The sequence below is a fragment of the Callospermophilus lateralis genome, chromosome 7 (assembly GCF_048772815.1).
Source record: "Callospermophilus lateralis isolate mCalLat2 chromosome 7, mCalLat2.hap1, whole genome shotgun sequence".
In the NCBI taxonomy this organism is placed as follows: Eukaryota; Metazoa; Chordata; class Mammalia; order Rodentia; family Sciuridae; genus Callospermophilus; species Callospermophilus lateralis.
In genome coordinates, this window is record NC_135311.1 from 110,944,593 (window position 1) to 110,970,117 (window position 25,525).

Below are 25,525 nucleotides of genomic sequence, written 5' to 3' on the forward strand. Positions count from 1 at the left end.
ATAGTTATTAGCAAAATAAAAGGAAAAGTCCTTTGTACTCCCAAGATTAAAGTGGCTGACCCAGGGCCGCCTCCCCTGCCCCCCACAGTTCTCTGAAGACCCGTCTTTTCTTTTCCTTGACTCAGGCCCTCCCTCTGCTGGGCAGTTCTTTGCTCTCCCAAGCAAGGAAAGGGTGTGGAGGTGCCAGCCGGGTGGGCATGCTGTGGGTTAAAGCCTTGTGAAACAACAGCGTAGTTAATCTTTCTAATTTATTTTCCTTTTAGACCATGGGAAGTCTGTAGGCAGCAGCTGTTACCCAATTAAAATACAGATTAATATAAAAACAGTTTCTGGAATATAAAATAGAGTGGCTGTGTCCTTACACTTCCTTAAAATACCACCTAATAATGACTTGATGAACTACAGAATCCCACCTAGAGGAACTCAGCATTCTTAAAATGAAAATTTCTTCCCTAAAAGGTGTGTATTACCATTCCATGTAAGTCACTATGAGAAAATAACCTTCCCTCTTAGAGCTGGTGGTTTCTATGAGTTGGGTATTTTGAATTCATTAAATGAAATTAAAGTTTAATTGGAGTTTTAAACCCCTTCCCCCATTGGAAAAAAAAAAAAGTTGTTTCCAAGCAAGCCTGAGATACTACTCTTTCTGGAAGTAGCCAGGGGCATGTTGGGCCCATGATTTTTGGCTGATTTCTAACCGATGTCCAGGAGAGGGGTCCTCATGCCTCAGATTCTTGTAGGCAGTCTCTCCCTAGTCTGTGCTTGAGGGATATTTTTACTTAAAAACAAAACAAAACAAAGTAGAGGAAGAAGCTTGTTTGACCTAGGAGGAGCAGGGGCCTGTGAGCCAGATATTTTCTAGGCCAGATTCTGTACATCAGGCTTTTGGTTTTAGTTTCCTCATTGGTTATAGGCGCCTCTTTTCTCTTTGGCTCGTCAGTATTGAGGATCCATGTGTGCAGGGTGAAGGGTAGATGCCTGTGGGGCTTCACTGGTGTGATGGAGAGTGTGGCAGGGGTGAGTCTGGACATGGAGGCTCAGAGGAGGGGGACTTGAAACCAATTGTGCCTATCCTATGCTAGTACCCCCCAAATTTTACAGGAACTTCTGTGAAGCTTGGAGTTGAATTTACTTCAGGCAGTATTTTGGGGGAAGTTATTGAGCCTTTTGAATACAATAGAAATTTAAAATCTTTTTTTTTTTTTTTTTTTCCAAAATGAAAGCTAAAATGGGTACGAGATACACCCTGTGTTTAGAATATGTTTGTGTGCCCCCATCTTGTGGGGAAAGCTTACACAGTGTCCTGGGACTTTTTATTTTTAAGGCTCCTAGTGGATTCTGAGCTGGAGACAGTGCCGGGTCGGAGACCTTTACAATAGAAGGAGAAAGAAAGGGAAGGAGCTGGTCCAGCTTTGAGTCTGTGTCCTGGTTTTCCACCCAAAGGCTGTTTCTCTTTCTTTTCAGCTCACCGGGATTATTCAAGCCATGGTGGATGGTCAGCCAAGCCTGGAGCAAGTGCTGGAGGTAGGTTGAATGACCTTTAATTCCTGACCTCTGACCCCTTCCTGCTTCCTTTCTCTCCCTCCCCTCCTGAGAATGTAGCCGTGTAATTTGACTATGATTATGGCTTGATTAGAATAACATTTGCTGTCACATCAGTGACATGCTGTTGAGAGTATTGAACCATTGATCTGTCATCTCCAGCTGTTCCCGTCAGGGTTACTGACAAGATGTCCGAGTGCTGCCAGGAGTCAGGAGAAGGGCCCCCACCCTGCCTGTCCTCTGGCCCTGCCCTGGTGGCTCTGGGGCATCCTGCACTGCACCCAGGCAGGCGCGCATAGGGGAGCTAAGCTGTGTCACTGGGGAACTAGCCCCCGGGACTAGAGGTGTTTTTGTTTAGCTTTAGCGTTGGCTTCTTGTGGCATGTGAGCACTTCATTAACTCACCCAGAACTCCCCATCGATGGCTTTTGTTTGCTGTCAGCTCCTCCAGGAGCTGCGGCTGGGCCCGCCTTCCCCACTGCAGCTTGCTGCTGGATGCCTTGTGCCTGTCAGGGGTGCAGAGGCTGCGCTGGGTAATGATTCCTAATCAGAATAATTACAACAATTGCCTATGTGAGGAAATCAAATTAAAGACTTTAGAACCCTTGGCAGAGACTACACTTCTAGGATATTTTCCTCAGGGAGCTGGAAAAGGTTAAGACACTGTTTTTTGTACCCTAGCCCAAGGGAATAAGGAAGGGTGGTGCTTGGTTTTAGGTTGCCTATTCCCTCCTCCTGTCTCAGGGTTTTCTGAGGGGGAGAAGTTTCTAGGGGGAGGGGAGAGGAGGGGAGAGGAGAAAAGGCCTGTGGGTCTCATTAGGTGATTTATTCATTTTTAAGACCAATAAACCCAAAGCTCGGACATAATCAATGCTCGGGAAGAAGCCACATATTTGGAGGCATAGCAAACTAGCAGGGCATATCTGCCTGGGAGGTGGACAGCCTTGAGGAAGTAGGGTAGTGGCAGGGCAAGGGCACCAGAGTCCTCCCATTAGCAGAGAATCCTGTCCCATGGGAAGAGAGAATTTCCTGGGGCTCCTCAGGATGCAACAGGGTCCAAGAGGAAGGTTTAGGCTCCCCTCAGTGGTGGCTTTTACTCTTGTCCTCTGATTGGGTCAGGGTTTGGGCACCTGCAGTAGATTGGGAGAAGGTACTCTAGGAAGCCTTCTGACCCCATTGACTTATTTTATTTTATTTAATTTTGAGGGGAGATCCACTGCTGTAACTGAGGGAGCTCCTCAGCATGGGCCACTCCCTGTAAGACCAGACTCAAGAAGAAAGAGGCCGATCCTTCTCCGTGTCCTAGCCAGCAGCATCTCCAGTCAGGGCCTGGCCCCTGTGGGAGGCCAGGCCAGACAGCTTTTCCTGGGAATGTCTGTGGCTGGGATTCTGTCAGGAGAATGCTTGCTGTGAGCCAGCACCAAACCAGGGCTGTTGAGATGCAGGGCGTTTTGTCCATGCCCCCAGTTGATGGGAAGATGTAGTCTTCAGGAGGCAACCCTCTGCTAACCCCAAGCCAGACCCAGAGCAGGGTGCTTAGAGGATTTCTCAGTCTTGCCCAGAAAGCTATTTTCTGACACTTCAGAATACTTTGTGGGTGAGAAGGGAAGATTCCTGGCATCAGCTTGAATAGAAAGTTTCTGGCAGGACAGAGAAACTAGATGGGTCCCATTAACCCTGAGTTGGATATAGAGCTAAAGCTAATTTCTTGTCCCAACCAATGTCCTGAGCAGGCAGCCAGCAAGAGGCTTGCCTGGCTCGTTTATTCTAAGTGGAGCTCAGGCTAGGCCCTACCAGGCTGTCAGTAACTGAGAAGCCAGAGCCAGCTGATTGGGGTTGTCTTGGTGGTTCCTCTAATCCTTTTTTCATTCAGGCATAGCAGGCAAGAAGGACAGGTCTGATTCCAAATGTAGTATTACTTCTTTGGACTTATACAAAAGGTGCTCACTAAGTGCAGCATAAGTGAGTATTAAGGGCTTCTGTCTCATGGAGGTCTTGCTAGGCATGGCCTCCCGACAGTCCTGTTCTATCCTGTTCTCTGTTCCTGCTGTGTAGGAGTTGGGGCATTGGGAGCCCTTGTAGCACATGGGACACCTACCTTGGGAATGTAGTCCAGCAGGTTCACCTTACCTGTTTTCCTATGGAAAGTCTGCCTTATTTTCTTTAGGTAGCCCCAGGGAAAGGATGTACTGGTGTGTCCACAGGTACATGTGCATGTATGCAGGGGGTTGGGCTGATGACTGGGGAGATGATTATTCAGAAGGCCCAGACACACTGCTGAGGAGTTTTCTCTGGCATTCAGACTATGAAGAGGGTTTGGAGATGACATGGTCTATATAGTCTGACACTAGGGAGCAGCTCTGACATTCTGGATATTGTCCTGCTACAGCCATGAAACTAAATAGGATCTTTGGCCTTGCTCAAGGACTTCTTTGGCATGGGCCACGCCTCCAGTATCTCAGGGGTGTTTGTGGAGTCAGCATACACCTCCTAGAAGTAATCTTACTTAAAGGTACCCATGGGTTTTCCATTACCTGGTTGTCACCCAAGGCTTTTTGCAGTCTGGCCTAACTAGTCCCCCAGCCTCATTCTTATCCCTCCTGTGGATTTCATGCACAACTAAACTTGTACCTGCTTGTGTTTTAGTCGGTTCAGGAAATATCTTTTGAATAGACACTGTGCTGGATTAGGGTCAGTGAACAGTTAAGTCAGTGAGTGCCTCTGCATTTATGGTTCTTAGTCTGGTAGGGAAGACAGACGTGAAACAAATAATGCCTCTCAAATACAAAATTATTATGCCTATATCTTTGCTTCTGCAGAAGTAGCCATTTCCTCCTCCTGGTCCTCTAGCACTTTGGTCACTTCTCCATTGCTGTATCTGTTGTATTGTTTCATGATGATCTGCCATTCTCCCCTTCTCAGTCTGCTGTCCTATTTTGTACTAGGCCCTTAACACATTATCCAACTTAATTCTCAGAACAACTCTGTGAGGTTAGTCATTCTACCCTGTTTTATAGATGAAGGAAACTGAGGTTCAGAGGGGTTAAATGACTTTTAAATGACTGCCCATCAATGACACAGCCAGGATATGGAAGAGCCAACGGTTGGAACCCAGATGTGTCTGACTTTTAATCCTGCATTTTTAACAACTATATGATACAGTCTTAAAAAATAATCCTCCTGTGTGCATAGAAGCAGTGGTGTGATCTGCTGCACTCCCTCCTCATGCCTAGGATCTTCTAAAAAAATAGGCAGTGCTTTATGAATTCTTCATGATAATTCTCTCATTATATACTGATTTTAGTATTTGTACTTCCAGTGTGAGTGCAAACAGTAAAATCATTCAGAGGGAAAGAAAGATGTAAAGTATGTTTAGGAACAGTTTCTTCCCTTGTGTAGGATTTGAACTAGCCTTCAAAATATTCTGCTAAATTTGAATCCTCGACTGGGAAAAGGAGAAAGACAAAGTTGATTTATGAGCTTTTAGCAATAGGAATAGGCAGTGCTACCCAGATGCCAGGATGGGGCTTCAGCCCAGCAAAAGAGCCTCCCCTGAAGATGAAATTTTCTTCACATTCATTTGAAAAATTACCAAATTCATAAATTTGGGGTTTTGTTTTGTTTTGTTTTTTGGTGTGTGTGTGTGTGTGTGTGTGTGTGTGTGTGTGTGTGTGAGAGAGAGAGAGAGAGAGAGAGAGAGAGAGAGAGAAAGTGTGTGAGTTGCTGGGGATTGAACCCATAGCCTTGTGCAAGCACTCTACCAACAGAGCTAAATCCCCAGCCCCCAAATTTATGAATTTGGTCAGTAAACATTTGATGGAAGAGTAAAATGAATAAGTGAATGAACAAAGCTGTGGATTGGAGTACCTGCTTGGGGCCTCCTTCTGGACTATTCTCATGGCCCAGGATAGTCTATGCTGGGCTATGCCTTTGTCGGAGGACCAATGAGAGGAACAACTAAGTTAGAGCAGGCTGTTGGACTGACCTGCTGGATTAGGGGCCCACTGCCAGGCAGTGGGAATTGGAGGGTCCAGCCCTCCCACACACTTAGGCTTGTAGGTCTTCCTGAAGGGATCATCCTCCAGGTGCCTCCATAGTTCTGAGCTAAGGCGAATAAGATTACGATTTTCTCCTGCTCTGATTACAAGCAGCTTATCTGTGTTTCATTGTTGTGACTCTTCATAGACTTGGGGGTGGGGAGGGAAAAAAGGAAAGTCTCATTTGTTTTTGTGTACTTTTCAGAGGGTCCATGAGTGGATGGCGAAGGAAGGCCTTTTAGATCCAAACGTCAAGTCAATTTTTGTCACCTGTGGAGACTGGGACTTAAAAGTCATGTGAGTACGAGAAGGGCTTCTTTGCTGCCAGGGCTTGGACTCTGTGGGACCAGTCTTACCTTTCAGAGGCACATGTGTTTAAGCCTGCAGGCAGCCTGGGCAGGGATGCCTGGGTCTTTGGGGCTACCAGGGATGAAGGAGGGCTGGGAGTCCTGCCTTCCACCTTTCTGGAGCAGGGTGAGATTGAGTTGAGGGCCCTGCCTAGACTGCTGTTGTTGGGACCTTCTTGCCTTTGCCAAGATTCATTCATCATGACATCCCTACTAATTGCTGGGCTGCATATGATCTCTCGAAGGAAGGTGTTAAAAGAGGGTGTTGCCTGGCATGGTAGTAAGCATCTGTAATCCTAGCTACCGAGGCAGGAGGATTATAAGTTCAAGACCAGCCTCAACAACTTAGTGAGACCCTGTGTCAAAGTAAAATCAAAAGGACTAGGGTTGTAGCTCAGTGGTAGTGTGCTTGCCTAGCATATACAGGCCCTGCGTTCAATCCCTAATACTACAAACATGCAAAAAGAGGGTCTTGAAAAAAATATTTAACCAAATACATATATTTACTATTCTGAGAGTTCTAGAAGTAATAATGCATTTACCAATTCTATAAAGTAGGTAGTATTCTTATTTCTGTTTTATAACTGAGAACATTAAGCACAGAGAGGTTAAGTAACTTGCCAAGAATACACAGAGCCAGGATTCAAACCCAGTCAACTTAGCTCCAGTGTCCTTGTCCTTAACTATTACACTATGCCACCCTTTTATCTTCCATGTAAGACCCTGGTGATCTAATTGAGAGCCTCATGGTCAGATAAGAGAGAGCTGCTTCTAGGAAGCTGCCCATGTCACCAGCCTCCTCTTTTCTCCTTTGTCGCCACTGCTTTTTCTCCTCTGTCTCCTGATCATGCCCCAGTTACAGATGACAACTGGTTTGTTTGCTGGGTTGACACTTCTGCATCTTGTCTGTCCTCATGGATACCTGGCTTCAGACAGCCCCCAGGGAACTAACGGAGGGGTGGAGGTGGTGGGGGCACTGTTTGCTGAGGATTGATAGAATCGATATCTCTATGTTCTTTGTCACTGAAGACAGCAGCAAGCATTCTGTGTGTGTGTGTGTGTGTGTGTGTGTGTGTGTGTGTGTGTGAGAGAGAGAGAGAGAGAGAGAGAGAGAGAGCGTGAGAGAGAGAGCACTCTTGAGCATAAGGTGGGTATTGGTGGGGGGTGGGCAGTAGTGGCTCTGGTGTGACATTTTTTACTAAAACAGGCACCATTTCTCACCAAGGTCCTTTTGGACACTGGAAATTGAGGTCGAGTTATGCACCCTAGTGGGTGTCATGCCTGTATTGAACCCCAACTCTGGGGTCAGGAGGAAGAACAAACCCTAGAACACATCAGCACACACACATTTCACCTGCCAAACCCTTTAGGGTGTGTGTACACAGTGAGTGCACATCTGTCTATGTGCTCCAGGGGTCTCCACTCTTCTACATGGCACTCATCAGAAGAATTACACAGGCTGGGATTGAAGCAGATATGAATCAGGGAAGTCATGGAGAAGAGGTGGAAGGGAAGACTTGTTCTTGTTGGTGGTGTGCTGGGTAGTTCTGAGCCCTTGAAGCTGGGACAGGAGTTATGTAGGGCTCTAAAGCCCAGGAGATGTTATACAGAGCAGGGCAGGGCAGGATCAGCCTGCTAACCAGCCTTCTAGAGCTTATGTGGGACAGGAGGAAAGCACTTTGACCCAGTCCAGAGATACAGTTCCTCCAGGTAGCTTTACTAGAACTCCCACCCTATCACTGTTTTTCTCTTTGGCATTCATCTTCAAAGGCCCACGTTTCAGAATCTTCTGCTGCAATAGCGAATGGTGTATATATGAAAACACTTGTGCATAAGGCTGGAGACCATTTGGCTGGGCTTCCTAAGCTTGGACTTGGTCTCCCCATGAGATAGACAGTTTCAGAGGGGTTGTCATTTTGGGTCTAGAATGTTCTGGCCTGGAGCTCTAGTGTAGCCTTCTGGTTCTGTATGTACTGCAACACAGTGTGTTTAGGACAGATGTTGGTGACTCAGGACACTGCCCTGTATCTTCACAAGAAATGAGGTAATTGGAAACATGGATTGTGTTGTGGAAACCAAGCATATATGAAGGGAAACCAAATTATTAAGAACACATAACCTTGCCTCATTTGGTCTTCCTAACCACTGCCTCGGTCATGTCTCCCTTTTATTCATGAAGCAAACAAAACAAAACCCTCCTAAGGCTATGAGAGTTAAAGATTTGTAGCTAAACAGAATTGAATTCTAAGATGGCACAGTTTCTAAAAGAGATGGGTAGGATGGACTTTGATGCTGATTTGGGTTTATTTGGAGAAGGCCTGTGAGGCCCTGGGGAAGCGGATGCAGGAGGAAGCAGGTGGCAGTGGTAGGAGGAAGGCTCTGTGACTGCCTTTTAGAAGCAGGACTCCGCACAACTGCTGGGAAGGTTCTTAATTAAATGTGTAACAAAATAAAAACAGCCAGAGAGGAAACTTAAGTAGTGTAGCGTGACAGTGCACAGCTTATCGGTGTTCCTGGAACCTCACATCAGTCGCTCTCGGCAGAGCCATCACCTTTTTGTTCGCCTGGTAAAGGCTGCTGATGAGCCTGACAAGGGTGGTGTTAAATTGACACTCACAAGTTGCTAGTCTATAGCTTACTTCTTATTTTGACATCCATTTCCAGATTTAACTAAGTCTAAGGAATTCAGCAAATATTTTCATTTCCACTCTAGTATTCTGGAAGCATGCCTCCTTCTCATTGCTGCCCTTACCCCCATCCCCCCAAAGCAGCTTCACATCACTTTTGTTGGAAAGAGGCTGATTAGTGCAGCACTGAGAAATGGGAACTGAAGTGGCAGCAGAAAATCCCACTGGAGAAAAGAAATCTGCTCCCATCCTGACAAAATCATTTTGTGTCCATCTTTTGTCAGAGCCCGATGAGTTGATACTCCAGGTTTATAGGGCTTTGATGCGATAGCCACAGATCCTGCTAGGCAGGTTTAAATTTAGCGAGTGCAGATTTAATTTTCCTTTAACTTTTTAAAGAAATGATACTTGATATGGATTTGGCGCTTGATCACCTTCTGTACCTATCCCGCTTTTCCTTTGCCTTCTCTGGTTTCTTAAAGCTCCCATGAAGTTTAGGGTTGTTTCTCTGCTTACCAAAGTAGAGGATCACCTGCTGATAAGCACCGAATGACTGAGAAACTTGTTCAGAGGCTTTCTGGGTGGGTTGTTGGTCTGAAGAAGAGGGCAAGACCGGAAGAGGTGAGGCTGGCTAGAGGGAGGCCCTCACCCTGGATGCAGCCTCTGGAGAGGTTCAGGATCATCTGATGCCATACTCCGATGGGGGAGGGGCGGAGCCTGCTCAGAGTTCAGAGGCCCCTTTTCTAGGCTCAGCTAAGCTTTAGAACAGAAAGTTCTCCCTTAACATGTAGGTGCTGGGCTGGCCTGGCCTTCAGTTTTTTGCCTGCCTTCGAGGTCTGGTGTGCATACTACACCCCTCTACCTGTGCTCTGCTGAGGTAGGCCTGGAGCACTTCAGATTTTAGAAAGTCTAGAGATGGAAAGATACTTGCCCAGAGTCTACTGCTTGCTCCTGGTGTGGGGAGCATGTGCTTGGCAGGTATGACTGAGGGTTCCCAAGCTGTGGTCAAGTGGCCCAGATCATTGAAGAGCCAGACACAGGGATAGAACCACACACTGGAGACCTCTGTGGAGTGGTGACTGTCCTGGGAATGGCAGAAGATGGCTGAAACAGTGGCCCAGGAGCATGCTGACTATGGGGTCAGTTTGGATCCTCTTGACATCATTTAACAAAGTTAAATTTAATCTTCTTGAATATATTTTTAAAAATCTTTTCTTTGTGTCTTCTGATTCTCTGGCTTCTCTTTCTCAGTGGGAGAAGGAGAAGAGCTAACTCTTTCCTTACCTTTTTTCTTAGGTGTTGGTGTTCCTTAAATATTGGTGATGCTTTTATCTCTGTCTTAGCTATCTTTTCCTTTTATTCTACACACCTGCACTTACAAAAATGGTCTTATCTTTTGCCATAGCTTCAGCTGTCTTCTGTGTGCTGAAGTTGTTTAATTTTTTCCTCAAGTGAGATATGAGAACGACAAAGCAGCTGAGATCCTGTTGGAAAAAAGAAATCTGCTGCATCTTCCACTTCAACTCCAAGACTGCATATCCAGCTGCTTCCCTTACATCTTTACCTCAATGGCCACAGGATCCTTAAAGCTCTCCTGCTACCTTTTTCCCCAGAGAGTGTCCTCCAGCATTCTCTCAAATAATGACTGGTACCATCTACTTGGCTGTCCTGTCAGATACCTGAGAATCATCTTTTCTCTAGTCAGAACCAGTTAATTGCCAAATCCTGTTGATTGTGCCTCCTAGAGGTTATTGAATCCATTCCCTTCTTTCCATCCCCACTGCCACCACCCTACTTAACGTGATTATATTCATGAATTACTACCAAGCCTTCTAACTAATCTCTTTGACTCCAGTCTTGCTGCTTCTGTTCCCTTCCCTTTGCTGCAGATTGTATCATACCTCTGCTTAACTCTTGTCCAGGCTGAGGCTCACCTTCGCCCTCAAGCTCAAGTTCGCACTATTGAGACCATCAAGGCTCCTGCTTGTTTCTCTAGCCTCATCCTTCAGTACTTTCTATGCATCCCCCCATCCCATTAAGACTCTGTAGCTGACCTCTTCTTAATAGCTTTCGTCAGGTGCCTTCCTTTGTGTTCTTAGAGCCCATGTATTTATTCATGCATTAAAATTTATTGTAGCTGCCTCCACTTGTCTGTCTCTCTCACTAGACTGTGAGCACTGTTATAATGCTAGGACAAGGCTTGACTAGTTGTTCAATAAATATTTGTTAAATGCTTTATTTTTGTTTTTGGTGGTGCTGGGGAGTGTACACAGAGCCTTGCATATGCTAAACAACATTCTACTACTGAGCTACACTCTGAGCCTCAGTATTTTTGAATCAAGATCAATTAAGTAATAAAGTGGTCCTATGGAATCGTGTTCAGAAATAATGACTGAGAATTGATAGTGGGTAGATTCAGGGAACATTTGTTGCTAGTGTATAGGAAAAATGGAAAAGGAGGAGACAACTTGGGCCTTGCTGGCCTAGCCTGTATGTGAGTTAGAGAACTAAGCTGTTAACGTCAGGAAGCCCCTGGATTTTTCACTGCCAGTGCTGTTGAACCCTTCATGGTGGGTGCTGGGTGGGTGAGGTAATCTGTAAGCTTAGGCAAGAGAAGAGGAACTGATCCTGGGCATAGTGTGAAGTGCTTTCTTTGAGAGATTTGTGCCTTTGGGGTTAGAATTCCCTGAAAGATTTAACCTCTAGAGTATAAAGATCGTGTTTATTGAGCACTTATTATACACCTGGAGCCCTGTTGTGCTATTTGTACATATTATGTCATTTAGTCCTTACTACAGTTCTATGAAATAAGTTTTTATAACACTTTTTTAACAAAGGTAGAAACAAAGGCCCAGAAAGGGCACACAATCTGTCTGTGGCATGGCAGGGATTTGAGCCTAAGCATTCTGACTCCAGAACTGTGTTGAACTATGTGTGCTGTCTGGGATCTGCTTCTGTCCTTCTTGGCTCATGGCTGGGTGATCTGGCAAGAATGCCCTTTCTCCTCTCCTTTGCACTGAGTGGGTAGAACCCTGGGTGCTCTGTGATGCCTGAGACTGGATTCCTGGTATGATATAGAGGAGATTTTGATATGAGGGCATGATTGGCCAGGAGATATGGTGAGGATTATTTGGGCCTACCTTGGCTACAAATTAATAAACCTTCAGATCTATTTTAAGGAAACTACAGCTAACATCACTTTGGATACCTCTATCTTATATTTATGTTTGGAAGCACCCAGGGCATCTCATGGTGCCACTAATCTTATGAGATCCTTGCCCTTTGCCCATGAGAGTGCCAATTGGTCCCAGCACTGAGCTGCATCATCTTTGATTAGCAGCCTGCTGGGGGAAGGGGCTGGTGTAAGAACTCCCTGCCAGTCCTGACTTGTCTCATTTCTCGTTACTTTTATCTGTCACTGCAAGCGCTTGGGCTCCCCTCCTGAACTAATTAAGTTTGCATGTGTTTAGACACATTGCCAAATAGGGCTTAGCAAAGCGGAACTGAGCTACATCTCTTTCTGAGTAGAGAAGGAAGGGTATATGAATGCTCCTTCACAAGGGCCAGGGAGAAGCGGGGGTGACATGCAGTGAGTGCACATGTAGATGATAGACACCTGCCTGACCCTCCCAGGGATACAGCAGTCATGCAAAGCAACCTTCTGATTGACTGACAGGGATACCCCCCAGTGCTCTTAGTGAATTGGGCATTCTGAGGGTCTGAAAATGGAAAGAGGACAGGTTCTGAAGTGCATTTTTTTCCTCCCCTGTACAAGTAAAAGTGAAAGGTTTAGAGGGATTTGTATAAGGAGTGTGTATGGCTGTGTCCAGTTTGTTGTGACCTCAACCCACCTAGCTTCTAGACCTACAGCCACCTACATGGTGAGCAAGAGTGCAGGGTGGTCTTCTTTCTAAGTCTGTGGGAAGTACATTGGAAAGTGGGACAAATGAAGGCCCAATTCCCACTGTTCAGTCTCCAATAATCCTGTGAGACGGGACCAGGGAGAGGTGGAGGGAAGGAGGGCAGTGTTGCCCAGATTCTCCCCCACCCTGGAGGTGGCATTCAGCCTGATGGATCACCATAGTGAGGTGACTACTGACAGCATGTTTTTGTGGAAGGCCGATGCCTATCTTTACCCTAGTGCCTGCTGGTCCAAGGTCTGGGATGCCTGTGGCAGAACTTACTCAGATCCTATCGAGACAGCAGTTATGATGATTGTTGTGGATTACCTTCTCTGAGTAAGAGGGGTGAGGGTATTGCTTGCTACAGAAGGCAGAAGAGCCAGCTGGAGATCATGGTCAAGTCCTGAGTCCTTTAGAAATGAGGCCACTGGGTCAGCTTCCTGGCCACAAAAAGACTCTCCATGGGCAAGATCTCTCAGAGTCAGCCCAGGCTTCCAATGCAAATGAAGTGTGTGGGGGCAGGGGGGAGGACATTCTGGAAGTTGTATAGGAATTCTGGGCGTTAGCATTGAAGTCTAAGCTCAGAGAGAACGGGAACCAGACCTTCTGCCCTCCCTTCAGTTTCCCTAGAGCCCTCTAGTCAGCAGAGGTGCATTGGGTTAGGCCCAAGAAGGCAGCTGGAGTTGATGGGGTCATGTTTCAGCTGCAGCTAATCCAAGTCCCTTGATATAAATCTCTCCCCGCTGCCTCTTCCTCCCTCCCATCCCCAACCCACAGACAGGGAAATGAATCCTGGCCCTCACCCTGAATACATCATGGCAGGCTTGCCTCTAATGAGAGAGGGCCATTCATTGTGGGGTGAAGCTCCCTGCAGAGCCTGGGATGCCATTAATTAAAGAAGAGCCACCTGAAGCCAGTCGTGCGGTGCAGCCTGCCACGCTCAGATGGAGTGGTGGTGGGGTAGCCTCGTTAGCCTGACAGCTCTTTGGGCTGAGAGTTCCTGGGCTTGGGGGAGCCAGGGGTGCCCCCACCTCTGCCTAAGAGCTCAGATGCCCCTGGGGCCAGCCTACTGACAAACATCCAAAAGCCCCTCCTGTATGTCCTGGGGCTTAGAACTGGCAGTAAAGGGGCTCCTGATTGTGGGCTTGGTGGGGGTCATCCATTTCCCATAAGTGAGCCTTAGAGCAGGAGAGAAGGTTTCTGTGGAACCAGAGCAGGCTCCTAGTTCTCAGCTGATGCTCCTTCCTAGTCCTGGCACTGTAAGTCCACAGGCATCTTAACTATGACCTTCCCTCAGAGCATTTGTTTGGGGTACTTAGTCTGTCCTGAGAGGACTTGGTGCCTGGAGGGGGCCTGGGGGAGAAGATTGTCTGGTCAACAAGCACCCTTTCCCCAGCAGAAAGAGTCTCTGGTATTTCACTTTCTGGCTTAAGGGTAGGACTCCAGTGGCAGCCTCATCTCACCCTGCACCCCCTTGGAACATGTAGAGGGTTTAAATAGTTGAAGTTGCCCAGCTAAAACTGTTTAAAGATAAAGATATTTGCTCAATGACTGGTCAGGCTGAGGTGTTTAGGGCAGTGACAGCCTCACCCTTTGACTTGCTACAGAGCCAGTGACCGAGTGGTTCTTTACTATTTAATTCATCCCAAAGTAAGTGCTGCTGCCTAGGTTCTCGCTCTAGGATTTGATCTGTGGAGCTCCCCTTGACCATCTGTGAGGGTCTTATCACTTCTTCCTTGCTGGCAGGAAGGGCTGGATGCACTGAGAACTTTGCCTTAGCCCAGAGTTGGATAAGCTCAGCAAATAAGTTGGATAAGTTGGATTAACTCAGCCAATCTCTGCCTGGCTTGTTAGGAAGACAAATTGGATCCTATGTCTGTGGCTCTTCAGGGCAGTCTCTAGAAATCTGGCTATATGCTCTGTGGCAGAATCTGATAGGCTGCATCAGAGAGCCTTTGAACAACTGGGAGCATGGCTGGACTGTATGATCCATCTCTGTCTCCTTAGAGCTTACTTGGTAAGCAGTAGCATGCATGCCAAGCCACCACCACTTAGACCCAAGACTGGACTTCTTGTTCTTTGTTTGTTTGTTTGTTTGTTTGTTTTTGAGATAGGGTCTCACTATGTTGCTCAGGTAGGTCTCGAACTTGTAGGCCCAAGTGAATTCCCCTGCCTCTGGAGTAGCTGACTGGGACTACAGGCATGTGCCATCATGCTCAGCTGTCTCCTTAGTATTTTGAACATTTTTTATCTTTCCACATCTCAGCTGTTTGCTTGGGTTCATCTGTTCTCTGTCAAATAAAGAGGGAAAGCTGGATGGTCTTGTCTCCTGAACTCCAAGGAAAGAAACTTCTGTGCTCCTAGGAAACATTTTTCTATGTGAGATAATTTTCAGATCAGATTTTATAACTCTTTTTTTTAACTTTTTTTTTTTTTTAATTCTTGAGCATCAACTTCTGTTTTTGTTTTATTTTGTTCTTCTAAACACGGTTTGAAATGTGTGTAGTATGGTACATTTTTTATATAAAGTGTATGGTGTAATAAATTTGTATACAGGTATACACCTGGATCACTACTATCCAGATCAAGATCAAGAATCTTTACCGAGGGGAATGAAGGGAAGAAAGAAGGGATGGGAATAAGAAAGACAACAGAATTATTCAGATATAACTTTCATATGTTCATATATGAATACACGATCAGTGTAACTCCACATCATGTACAACCACATGGGAATGGGAAAGGTATAGTCCGTGTGTATAGTATGACAAAATATATTCTATTGTCATGTGTATTTAAAAAGAAGAAATAAAAAATTATTAAAAAGAACTTTTATCATCATCTCAGGAGGTTTTCTTGTGCCCCTTCCCAGTTGGAATGCCTTCCTTTGCCAGGTAGCCATTAGGTCTGATTTCTTTTATTTCTGGTTAATTTTGCCTGTTCTTAACTTTAATAGGAATGGAATCATACAAGGTGTTCTCTCTTTTGTGTTTGTCTTCTTTACACAAGATAAGGTATGAGAGGTCAATCCATGTGGTTGTACGTATCTGTAGGTTAGCTTTTTTATTGCTATATAGTATAATAGCATAGTTGAATAATACAGTAATCCATTGCATTATTATAGTGTACTTTATTTACCTTTTGAAACACTTACCTTCTTTAGTTTTTTTCAGTGCATGTTTATAGAATGAGCATGTGAATATTCAGTTTGACATGGGAATCTCCCTAAGCCTATCAGTTTTTCCGAGCACCACTCATTTTTTAGTAAATCCCAATTCCAATCCTCAGTCTTATGGTGTTCCCTATCTATTTTGGAACCTATCCTGGCCTTCCTTTTCTCTGAGGTCCTGTGATGGGGAAAGGCTGGTCCTAGACCTGTGGGAGTGAGTGGCCTTTGAGCCAATCTGGCTCATTTATTTTTCTCAGCAGTGTGTTGATTACATACTACCATACTGTGGTAGGTATTGAGGATACAGCAGTGAACAGAGAGGGGAAAACCTCTCCAACATCCTGCCTTCATGGAGCTTGCATTCCACTGCATGCAACTGGCACTGTTCTCTGCCATGGGGATCCTGGTACCAGAAAAATGATGATCTTGTCTAGGCCCTTCTGTCAGTGGTGGCGGGTCAGAGCTGGGTGGCAGTGATCCTTCCAAGATGGCAAGGGTCTTTTGTAGGTTTGTGGGCTTTCATCTTTCTTTTCTTTCCTGTGTTGGTGTAGCTGTTGCTCCTGCAGTAGCTGCTACTTCTGTTTGGCAGTGAAAGGGTTTCTTGGTATTGGTGCTTCCCTTCCACTATCCTGGAGTCTTGATTCCCTCTGTGAGAGGAGGGAATTAATCTTCAACTTTCCATGCCTGTAAGGTGAGTGACCTCTGTTTTGTCAGTGCTTGCCAATCTGTCCTCTAATTCCCAGCCAGGGTAATGAAGACATTACTTTGTACTAAAGCAAACCACCAGTTCTCCTGTGCAGATCCTGGGCGGATCCAAGCCCTGGGAAAGACAGGTCATCTGTGAGGGTTGTTCCTTACAGATGCTTGGGCACACGGAGGCTAGAATGGTGTTGACACCTGAGCCACTTGCTCTTGAAACAGTGGTTGGTGTATTCAAAGGGAAGAGCTCATCCATCATAATCTCCCTAATGCCTCATGCCAAAAGGACAGCTGCTTCAGTTTGGTCTGAATTAGGTTTCTTTCACCAGGTTCTAAGAGCACATGAGAGGCCACAAACATCCCAGTGAGGAAGAAGAGTCAGAGAGCAGGGGTCCTGGGAGTTAAAGGCCAATGAGTACATGGCTTCAACTGGCATGGTAGCCCTTGCATGAGTGATATTTGGACTCAGGGGCTTAGCTTCCTAGGGCTTTGGGAAGAATGGCTGTGAGTGGATAGGATAAATTCTTAGTGTCCCTGGCTAAAGGGTGACACGACTCAGACTTGATAGTTCTGTAAAACTGTTTCTTCCAAAGCCTGTGAGGATGTTGGTTTGGGGAAGAAAGCCAGCCAGCCCAGAGAATCCCGGGAGCCTGACAGGCCTTTTTCTCTGCAATTCTTTCTTGCAGGCAGCCTGAGGCAGCCTGTCTCTTTGTTAACAGAGTGACAGCAATGTGACACCATGGAAATAATTACTAACAAATCACGGTGCTGACTGCAAACAGCTCTCTGTCTTCAGAGGCATGTCAGGGTGCATTAGAGCAGGACTGGAAGAGTGGCACATGCGGGGGGCTGAAGCAAAGCCTGCACTCACACATGCTCCTCTCTTCCCCTGCCTGACCCCTTTCTGTGATGTCTGACTTTGTTGCTTTTGGCCTTCTCCCATTAGGTCACCTAAGGGTCAACTGGAGTCATCAGTGGTATGTGGCTGGTGTGACTTCCTCTGGGCAGGTAGCCAGGGCTCTCATTTTGCTAAGGAGGACCAGGGTAGTGATGAGATCCAGGAGTTTTTCCACTGGCCCTCCAGTGGAAATCCTCCCAAAGATTGGAAGGATGCTCTTATTTCTCTGATTTACTCTCTGACAGTTGAAACCAGCTTTACCTGCCAGTAGTTTGGGGTTTGAGGATGACAGCTTCTGCTTTTAGCTGGACCCAGAGTGTGAGAGAGGCCTTGTGTCTATAGTGGCTCATGTCTGTGGGGTCTCCCTCCCTCTACCAGCCCTGGTTTCGTCGTCAGTTGCCATAGTCAATTTTTGGTAAGCCGACTTTGTCCATTCCCTCTTGGTTAGCAGAGTGATTGCTCTGTCTGTCAGGGCTGTAAATAATGTTTCTGGTATGTGTGGCTAGAGGCCGCCGCGTGGGGTAGGGAAAGGAGGAGCTGTGCTGAGATGGCTCCCTCGCCCACCCCCTCCCCTCTCATACAATATTTATCCAGGGATGGGAGTCAGATGCAGCGACCTCAGGGGTCACCCAGTTAAATAGCTTCTGAACCTCCCTGCATTCTAATTGCTGCAGTTGTCCTTTGCTCTGGAGACTTCTCCTCCCCATTGTCTGCTGAGGCACACACTAATGGCTGTCCTCCCTGGCCCTGCTGGAAGGCATTGGCGGGGGGAGTGGGGAGGAGAGGACTCATTGCTACCTTCCTTTCCCCAGGGATAAAGGAATCTAGGGCCTATTAACAAGTGGCTTTAGCTAGAAGGAGAGCAGTCTCCTACCCACAAACCTCCTACCCCAAAACTGGAGAAGGAAGCCCAGGCAGTGGGTCTGGTTGTTGGGACCAAGGGGCTTCACCTATTCCAGTCCTATAACCAGAATTGTGGAAATTGTGACTCCTCTATAGGCTGCCCGAGCCAGAGGATAGACCCTTGAGTATTCAGCTGATGAACATTATCCTGTGCTCCCATGGTCCCACATTTAGGGTCTGGAAACTTCTAAGTGATATTTCCTGTTGGAAAATGCTGCATTTTGCCAAAGATTAGTCAAATGCAAGGTTTTTTTGGTTCCTTGGAGGTTGATTTAAATGATTGATTATGGTAGCAGGTGTGCCCCGTTTGTTGATTTAAGAGTGGCATGTTGTCAGACATCTTCACTAGGACCTTCTTGTAAATGTCAGTTACTTTCCACTGCAGCTCTTTTCTCCTAAGGAGTACTGTTGGAAACTGCCATTGAAGGTGCAGACGGTGTGTATTCTGGAGGGACTGGTATTCAGCACTGGCCTAAAGTTAGCCTCTTTGAGAGCTGCTTTGAGTCCTCAGCTTTTGTGCTGAGGACTGTAGGGACCCAAGTGATCAGGACAGAAAGATCAGCACATGCATAACTAAAAGATAAGGTAGACTGTGAAAACACTATAAAGAAGACAGAAGAATGCTGTTAGAACCACTGGAGCACCATAGACAGACTGGGTAGTAGCTTTTAGCCAGTGAACTTTTTTTTTTTTTTTTTTTAAACAAAATATTGAAGATTGCCCAATATGAGCCATTCCAGTTGGAGCCAAGTTAAAGCCCTGCCTCTTCTTTCCCAGTCTATGAAGCATCCTGATATCCCTCCTGAGAATCCTAGGGCTCCATGGAGCACAGTTTTAAAACTACTGGACTGATCCAATAATGTTAGTGCCAAGAGGGTGATTCTGAACAGGCTGAGTACTTACATATCTTGATGGAGTCAGGGGTCCTGGAATCAGGGCAGAAGAGACCAGCCAGATGGTTAAGGGTAACAGCTGTGTCCTTGAGCATCTATATTGGAGCAGAGGTCAGACTGCATCCCAGAGTGTGAGCACTAGGAGGGTACCTCTCTATGGCGCCTCCAGAGGGCATTGTAGGCCACACAAAGGCAGCCTAGCATAGGACCAAGATGGCCACAGGCCAGATGGAGACTGAAGTAGGAAAAGCAAGATATCTTAGAGACAACTCAAATTACTAAGGAGTTCTTGGTTTCCCTGGCCAAAAAGAGAATAGCCAAAGTGTCCTTGAAACTGCCCATCACCCTCTCAGCATCCTTCCCCTACTCCCACTCTCTGCTGGGGCTTTTGCCATTCTATCTAGGAAAGAGCTCTGGCCTGGTGGCAGTTCTAGCACTTTTCTCTCTTTCTTTCTTTCTTTCTTTCTTTTTAAAATATTTTTTAAGATATTGATGAACATTTATTTTATTCATTTATTTATATGTGGTGCTGAGACTCGAACCCAGTGCCTCACACATGCTAGGTAAGCACTCTACCACTGAGCCACAACTCTAGCCCAGCTTTAGCACTTTTCACATAACAAGTGGACACTGTGCCCTTCCCTGGAACAATTGCCATGGGAAAGATATGGAGAGATGCTTGTCTTATTGTTTCCCTAGAGAGGGGCTGCAAGATATAAATTACAGGGTTTCATGGGTATTTGTGGCACTGGGGAGATGCAAGGGGGGAACACCACAGGGTGTTTGTGGCACTTGTATGCTTCATATGGTCTCTGTGGAGGAGAAAGGGAGTAGAGATGGCTGGCAGGTAGACTAAAAGCCCTGAAGTACTACACACGCTCATGCGCGCATGCATGTGCACGCGCGCGCACACACACACACACATGCAGTACCTTTTAGAGACTTTGAGCAACTGTTTGGCACTAGGGATTTGAGGTTGGTTTTCCATGGGAGGACCAGCAATCTGGCCTAAGGGGTATCCCTCTGCACCCGCCTACGTTCTGGTTTCTTTTGGGAACTCTCCAGAGCAGCATGTCTGGGAACATTTCCAGCTGTGCCACCAGACCCAGACGCAGGTGACAGCCTTTTGTCTGTACCTTAGGGAAACCAAGAGGAAATTAAATGTCATTTGCCCCCTGCACAGCAGGTCGCTGCCAGATCAGACACTGCTGATCAGAGTTGTACAGAGGGTACCCGAGGGAGGGTTTAGGCTACATCCGTGTCCTATGAGCTGTGGAGACTCCCAGGTGATGGCCTGGCTCACTCCCAGGTCTTTGCCCGACTGAGTTCACCCTGGCCTGGAGCCCAGCCCAGTGCTACATGGCAGCTGTGGCCCATGCCAGGCGAGAGAGGCATGTGTACCAGTGTAAGGGAGTGGAGAGGCAGGGTAGGGCATGGCACTAGAGGACACACAGGAGACCGTGAGATAACTAGCCCTTCTTCAGAGAAGCTGCATGATATCATGGAAAGAGCAGAACCTTTCAAAGTAAAAGAAATCTGACTAACTGTAGGATCTTGGAAAAGTCACATTACCACTCTTAACCTCCATCAGTAAACTACAACCATCTTCGTCTCCTGACATCTGTGGGGAAATAACTTCCTGTTGGGATTAGTGCTAGAGTCTTCTTTGTGCCACCTCCCCTAGGTCCAGAGGATGGCCTGCAACCCTTTGCCATGGGGCCTCCTGTGGAGTAACTAAAGTTGCTGTCAAGTGGGGATGAGTGGTAAGTCTGGCTAGAAAGCCACAGCTGGTCACCTCTCACTTCCTAGGACTTCTTATTCTTATCCTCTTAATCATCCCAAGGCCTTCATGAGATAAGTGCAGGTTGTGGTAGTTAGGCAGAATGGAAAACTTGTCAGAGATCACCCATTCTAACTTGGAACTCAGCCAGCTCCCTCCAGCCTCCCCTTCCTATGTGGGAGGACAAGGGGGCTTGCCCCAATCTCCCTTTCTCTTGAAGTCCTGGGTGGGCCATAGTTCTCAGTTCCACAATGACATATATTAAAAGGGAAAAGATGTTTTAATACTTTGAGAGTTCTCCCTAGAAACCCCCCACCCCCACCTCACTCCCCATCTGAAGCATGGCTGCTGGTGGTGAAATTCATTAGTGTTCCCTGACAGGCAGTGGCGACAGAGGCGCTCGCTGTCTGCTTCCTGCTCCCTCGCTCTCGTGCTTCTGCTTCACGCACACTGATATTTAAAGCTGATGGGCTGCTTATAGACTTCTTGTACCATGACAAGTTTGGGGAGGGGAGTGGAGGAGGAAGAGACAGACAAGGAGCCAGCTGTCATGCTGGTATTTCAAACAGTACTCTCTCCTGACCCTTTGCAGGCTCCAGCAAGTGTATCATCTTTCTGAAGCCTGTGGTTGGAATTGTAACCTGCAGCTGTCCCAGAGGATGAGGGCAAGCATGGGGGCAAAGTAGGCTGAGAAGTCGGCAGTGCATTCTCTCAGGGCTGTGGTCAGGCAGAGAAGAGTGGAGGGTCAGAGTGTGCATACATGCACGTGCACTTGTTTGAGCAGAAGGGATTGAAGCTGAGTCTTTGTAAGTGCTCTAGGATATTGCCCTCCCATCACCAGAAATGAGATGGCCCTTTCACAGTAGTATCTCCTAGAGTAATCATTATGTTTATGCTGTGATTATCTTCTGAATGGGCCTTGAAGCCTCTGAACACAGGAATCAGGTTTGATTAGCCTCTACTTTGAGGTTCTGGGTCTTGAAGGTAATCATAAAAATGTGTGTGGTCAATTGAGGTAGAATGTTATCCCATTTTGTCTCTAGAATGGGGTCCTGACTTTTGTTCCTTGGTATTTATGTGCTGATTCTTTGAATTTGGATAATGATTCCCAAGGTACCCCCATGTTCATAACTCTTTCCCTCAACCCAACCTTCTAGGAATTCATTTTTGTAGTTATTGAGTGATTCTGGAACTTTCCCTTTGCCTTTTATTTCTAGTAAGGCTTCTCCAATACCCTTTTTCTGACTAAGGCAATGTCTTCTCAAAGCAAGTATCCTGGAAGCATTTCCAAAGACTGTTGCAGTTTTGGTCTCAGATGATCTCCTTCTAAGCAGAACCCATCCCATTAACACCCCCCTCCACACACACACTTATAAAGCATGTTTCCCTTGGCTGGCCTCTTTAACTCTGACAGAGCAGGGCATAGATGTTACTTATTCAAGGACACATGATCATTGATCAAGTTGTCTCTTGGTTCATGGAGCCATGGTCCTGGATGGGAGTTGAGTTGCATTCCCCACTGTTCCTACTCTGGGTAAGGTCACTGGGGAACAGGGTGATCTCTGGCAAGTTTTCCCTTCTGCCTAACTATCACCTCCTCTCCTCCTTGCTCTTTTAGCCTCATCAGTGCCATCAGTGCTACTATTCAAGCATAGCAGGGTGTGTATATGTCTGTCAGGAGAAGTTAGTCATAAAATATCCTGGACACCTTCTGTTGGAGGGTGAAGTGAGAATGACTCTTTGGACCATAGATTCTAAGTGCATTTTTCCTCCCAGTAATAGGAACTGAAGCCAGGGCCTTGGGCTTGCTGGGCTGGGCAAGTGCTCTACCACTGAGCTATACCCCAAGCCCTTCTTATTATTTATTTTGAGACTCAGTCTCACTAAGTTGCCCAGGCTGGTCTCAAACTTGGAATCCTCCTGCCTCAGCCTCCTGAGTTGCTGGAATTATAGGCATGAGCCACCATGTCTAGCAACTCAAGTGTATTCTTGACTACTTTTGATGCAATCAGCACCTATAACCCATCTGCTACTCCCACCCTTCCCTCCATCCAGTGCTACCTCACACCCTGTCCTGTAGCAAGGAGTTTCTGACTTGGGGTTAGTGTCTTTGGGAAACGCCTTTTTCTCTCTCCCTGATTCTACATTGGCTAAAATGACAGAGTGCCCAGGCAGGCCCATGCTATGTCTTCTGACATGGTGCATCTTACAGGTGAAGTGGATACTAACCAGCTTTGATAAGTAGGAGGCTTGAGCATGAATTTTTTATATATCAGCAGCAGCCAAGTGAATGAATTCAATTATGAATCTTCTTTCTCTCTACCCTCCTCCCTACAATGTGGTGGTTCAGAGCCAAGACTAAGGAACCTGTTGAAATGAGAAACCCCTATTTCCTAGCTTGACCCCCTCACTAATTCGGGTTAAATTGCTGCGCTATTGCAGTGGTGACACATTGTGTCTGCCTCTGTTTGTATAAGAGGATGCAGTGGGGGAGGAAGGACCAATTTGTGCAGAGATAAAAGGTGTCACGGGCAGATAACTAACGTCCCAGCCTCGTGCCTGCTCTCATTGTTGCTCAATTTGCTCTGTGTGTAAGCCTAGCCTTCCCTCTTTCTTCCTTCCCTCCCCTTGGTCATATTTTACTTCGATGCCACAGTGTAATGATGCCCTGCGTAGTGGGGGAGGAGATAGGTACCTCTGGCTGACAGCCCTTCTTGATAACCAAATTCCAACCCATCCATCACCAGCTACTCTCCTCAACTTGAGGAAAAGTGATCGTGAAAGGCGGGCCGTTCATCACCCAGGTCTGTTTATCTCCTTTGGGTGGGGAACGGAAACAGGAGAGACAAAGAGCTGTGTTTCAAGCTAAGTGCTGCTCAGACTCGGGTAGCTTGCACATGCCAGACACAGACTCATGCCACTCAGACTATGGAACTCTGGCTTGATGGACTCCCATACTGGGGTCCAGGAGGAATGAGACCTTTTTTGAGGCTTAGCCATAGCACTTAGAGGGGAGCATAGAAAATTGTGGCAATTCTGAAATGCAGGACAGCTGGCAACATTCTTTGGAAGTGTTTATATTGCAATAAGCAAATATGAATCTTCTTTCTCTCTACCCTCCTCCCTACAATGTGGTGGTTCAATGCCTCAGGCACCTCATTGGTGTCCTCCTTGCAAGATTTTTCCTCTGGCTTCTCTCAGTCCTCTCCTTCTTAAGGAGTGGCCTTTTGTGCCTCCATGGTCCACTCCTTACTTTGAGGAAGACAGAGCCTTTTTCTCGCTCTTTGCTCTTCAACACCCCTTATCTGTATATCATTGGCACACAATAATTTGCTCCTGCAGGTGAGCAGTGGGTGTACATCCTAAAGCTGTTGAGCACCAGTATTGACAGGCCACATCATTCCAAGGTCCAGGTTCCACAGCCTTTCCTGAGAGGCCAAAGGGGTTGAAGGTGGTTTCAGAGTCTGCTTGGCCCCTCCTCTTTAAGAGTTCGAGTCTGCTAAAAGTGAGATTAACATGCATCTCCCTGAGTCGGTTGACTCTTAAGACTTGAAGAGATAAAAGCATATAAGGAGTAATGTCCATGACCTTTTCCAGCATGAGTTCCTGCTCTCTTCTGGACTTAGCTGTTGGGATCTGTCTGCCACTGTCTGTCAGACCTGCATAGATGCTGCTGGTCTCCTCTACTCAAGCTGAGCAGCTCTCCCTCTCACTCTGTTCACCTAATCTTCAAAGCTGAGCTCTTGCTCTCACAATGGCTCCACCTTGGCCATACCCGTTAAGGGGGTGGGGGTGTGCCTTAATGAGCTACTCCCCTGCCTTGGCTGGCGCCAAGCTAGCCACACCTGTTTGCCATCAGGACTGTCTGGGCCCAGCCAGAGCAGCTTGGTTGCAGGTGGTAGGGCTGAGTGAGGGGTGGGGTGGGGAAGGCTGGGTTCCTTTTGCTTTGTGCCATATGCTTGTGAAGAGGGAACTTTCTCACACCCTGTTCCCTTCATATTGTTCTCTTCTTTCTAAGCAGGGGAGGGCTTTCTGCTTTTATGTTATACAAAAGTAATAATAAGGGAACTTGGTGAATACCCCATCTTTTTAAACTTTCTCTTGAAGCAGAAGTGAAGAGCCAATCAGGTGTCTAATGGTAGGGTTTGATATTCTGTTCTGATGACACTGAGGGGCTAGCACGATAAAAACAGGGCCATATGGTAAATGCCAAGGACAGAGCCCCTTTCTGGCCCTAGGCCCCACAGTATTTGAAAAACAATCAGGTTCCTTGGTTTAGAGCCCACAGGCAGGACTGGGGAGCCCTTTCTTAAAGGGGGCCCCTTGCATTCATGAATCTGAAGGAAGTTTTGATTTTGTGGAAAAAAATCCCGTTCCTTTTTATGGCCTGGACATAATTGGGTCTTTTCTATTGGCCATCAGTGATGTCATTCCGACCCTCGTAAAGAAGGGGAAATCACACCTGTGGACTTGGTGCATAAAATTTCATTGGGCAACAGTAATAAGCATGACCAGATGATGTTTGGGCAGTTGGGGAGCTTTGTGCCCAGTGAATCCAGCTGCATGGAGACCTGGGCACCATAAACTTGCCTGCATGTTCATGCCCGCAGGCTAGTCCAGGGCCCACTGCCAGTGGCTCTTTCCTTGGGATCACTATCTGGTAGGAACTTATAACATTTAGACCCTTTGTGCTGGAGGGACAACTTTTGCCCTTTTCCTTTCCAAATTG

At 46.7% G+C, this 25,525-nt stretch overlaps 1 protein-coding gene across 9 annotated transcripts in view; it reads left to right on the plus strand.

Moving 5' to 3' along the window:
* Positions 1–25,525, plus strand: part of Eri3 (ERI1 exoribonuclease family member 3) — a 132,735-nt gene that overhangs the window by 38,497 nt on the left and 68,713 nt on the right. For all 9 annotated transcript variants that reach the window (XM_076860583.2, XM_076860586.2, XM_076860578.2 and 6 more), the window contains 2 exons: positions 1,465–1,524; positions 5,784–5,875. In XM_076860583.2, the coding sequence (XP_076716698.1) occupies positions 1,465–1,524; positions 5,784–5,875 (152 nt within the window). The remainder of the gene's footprint in view (positions 1–1,464; positions 1,525–5,783; positions 5,876–25,525) is intronic.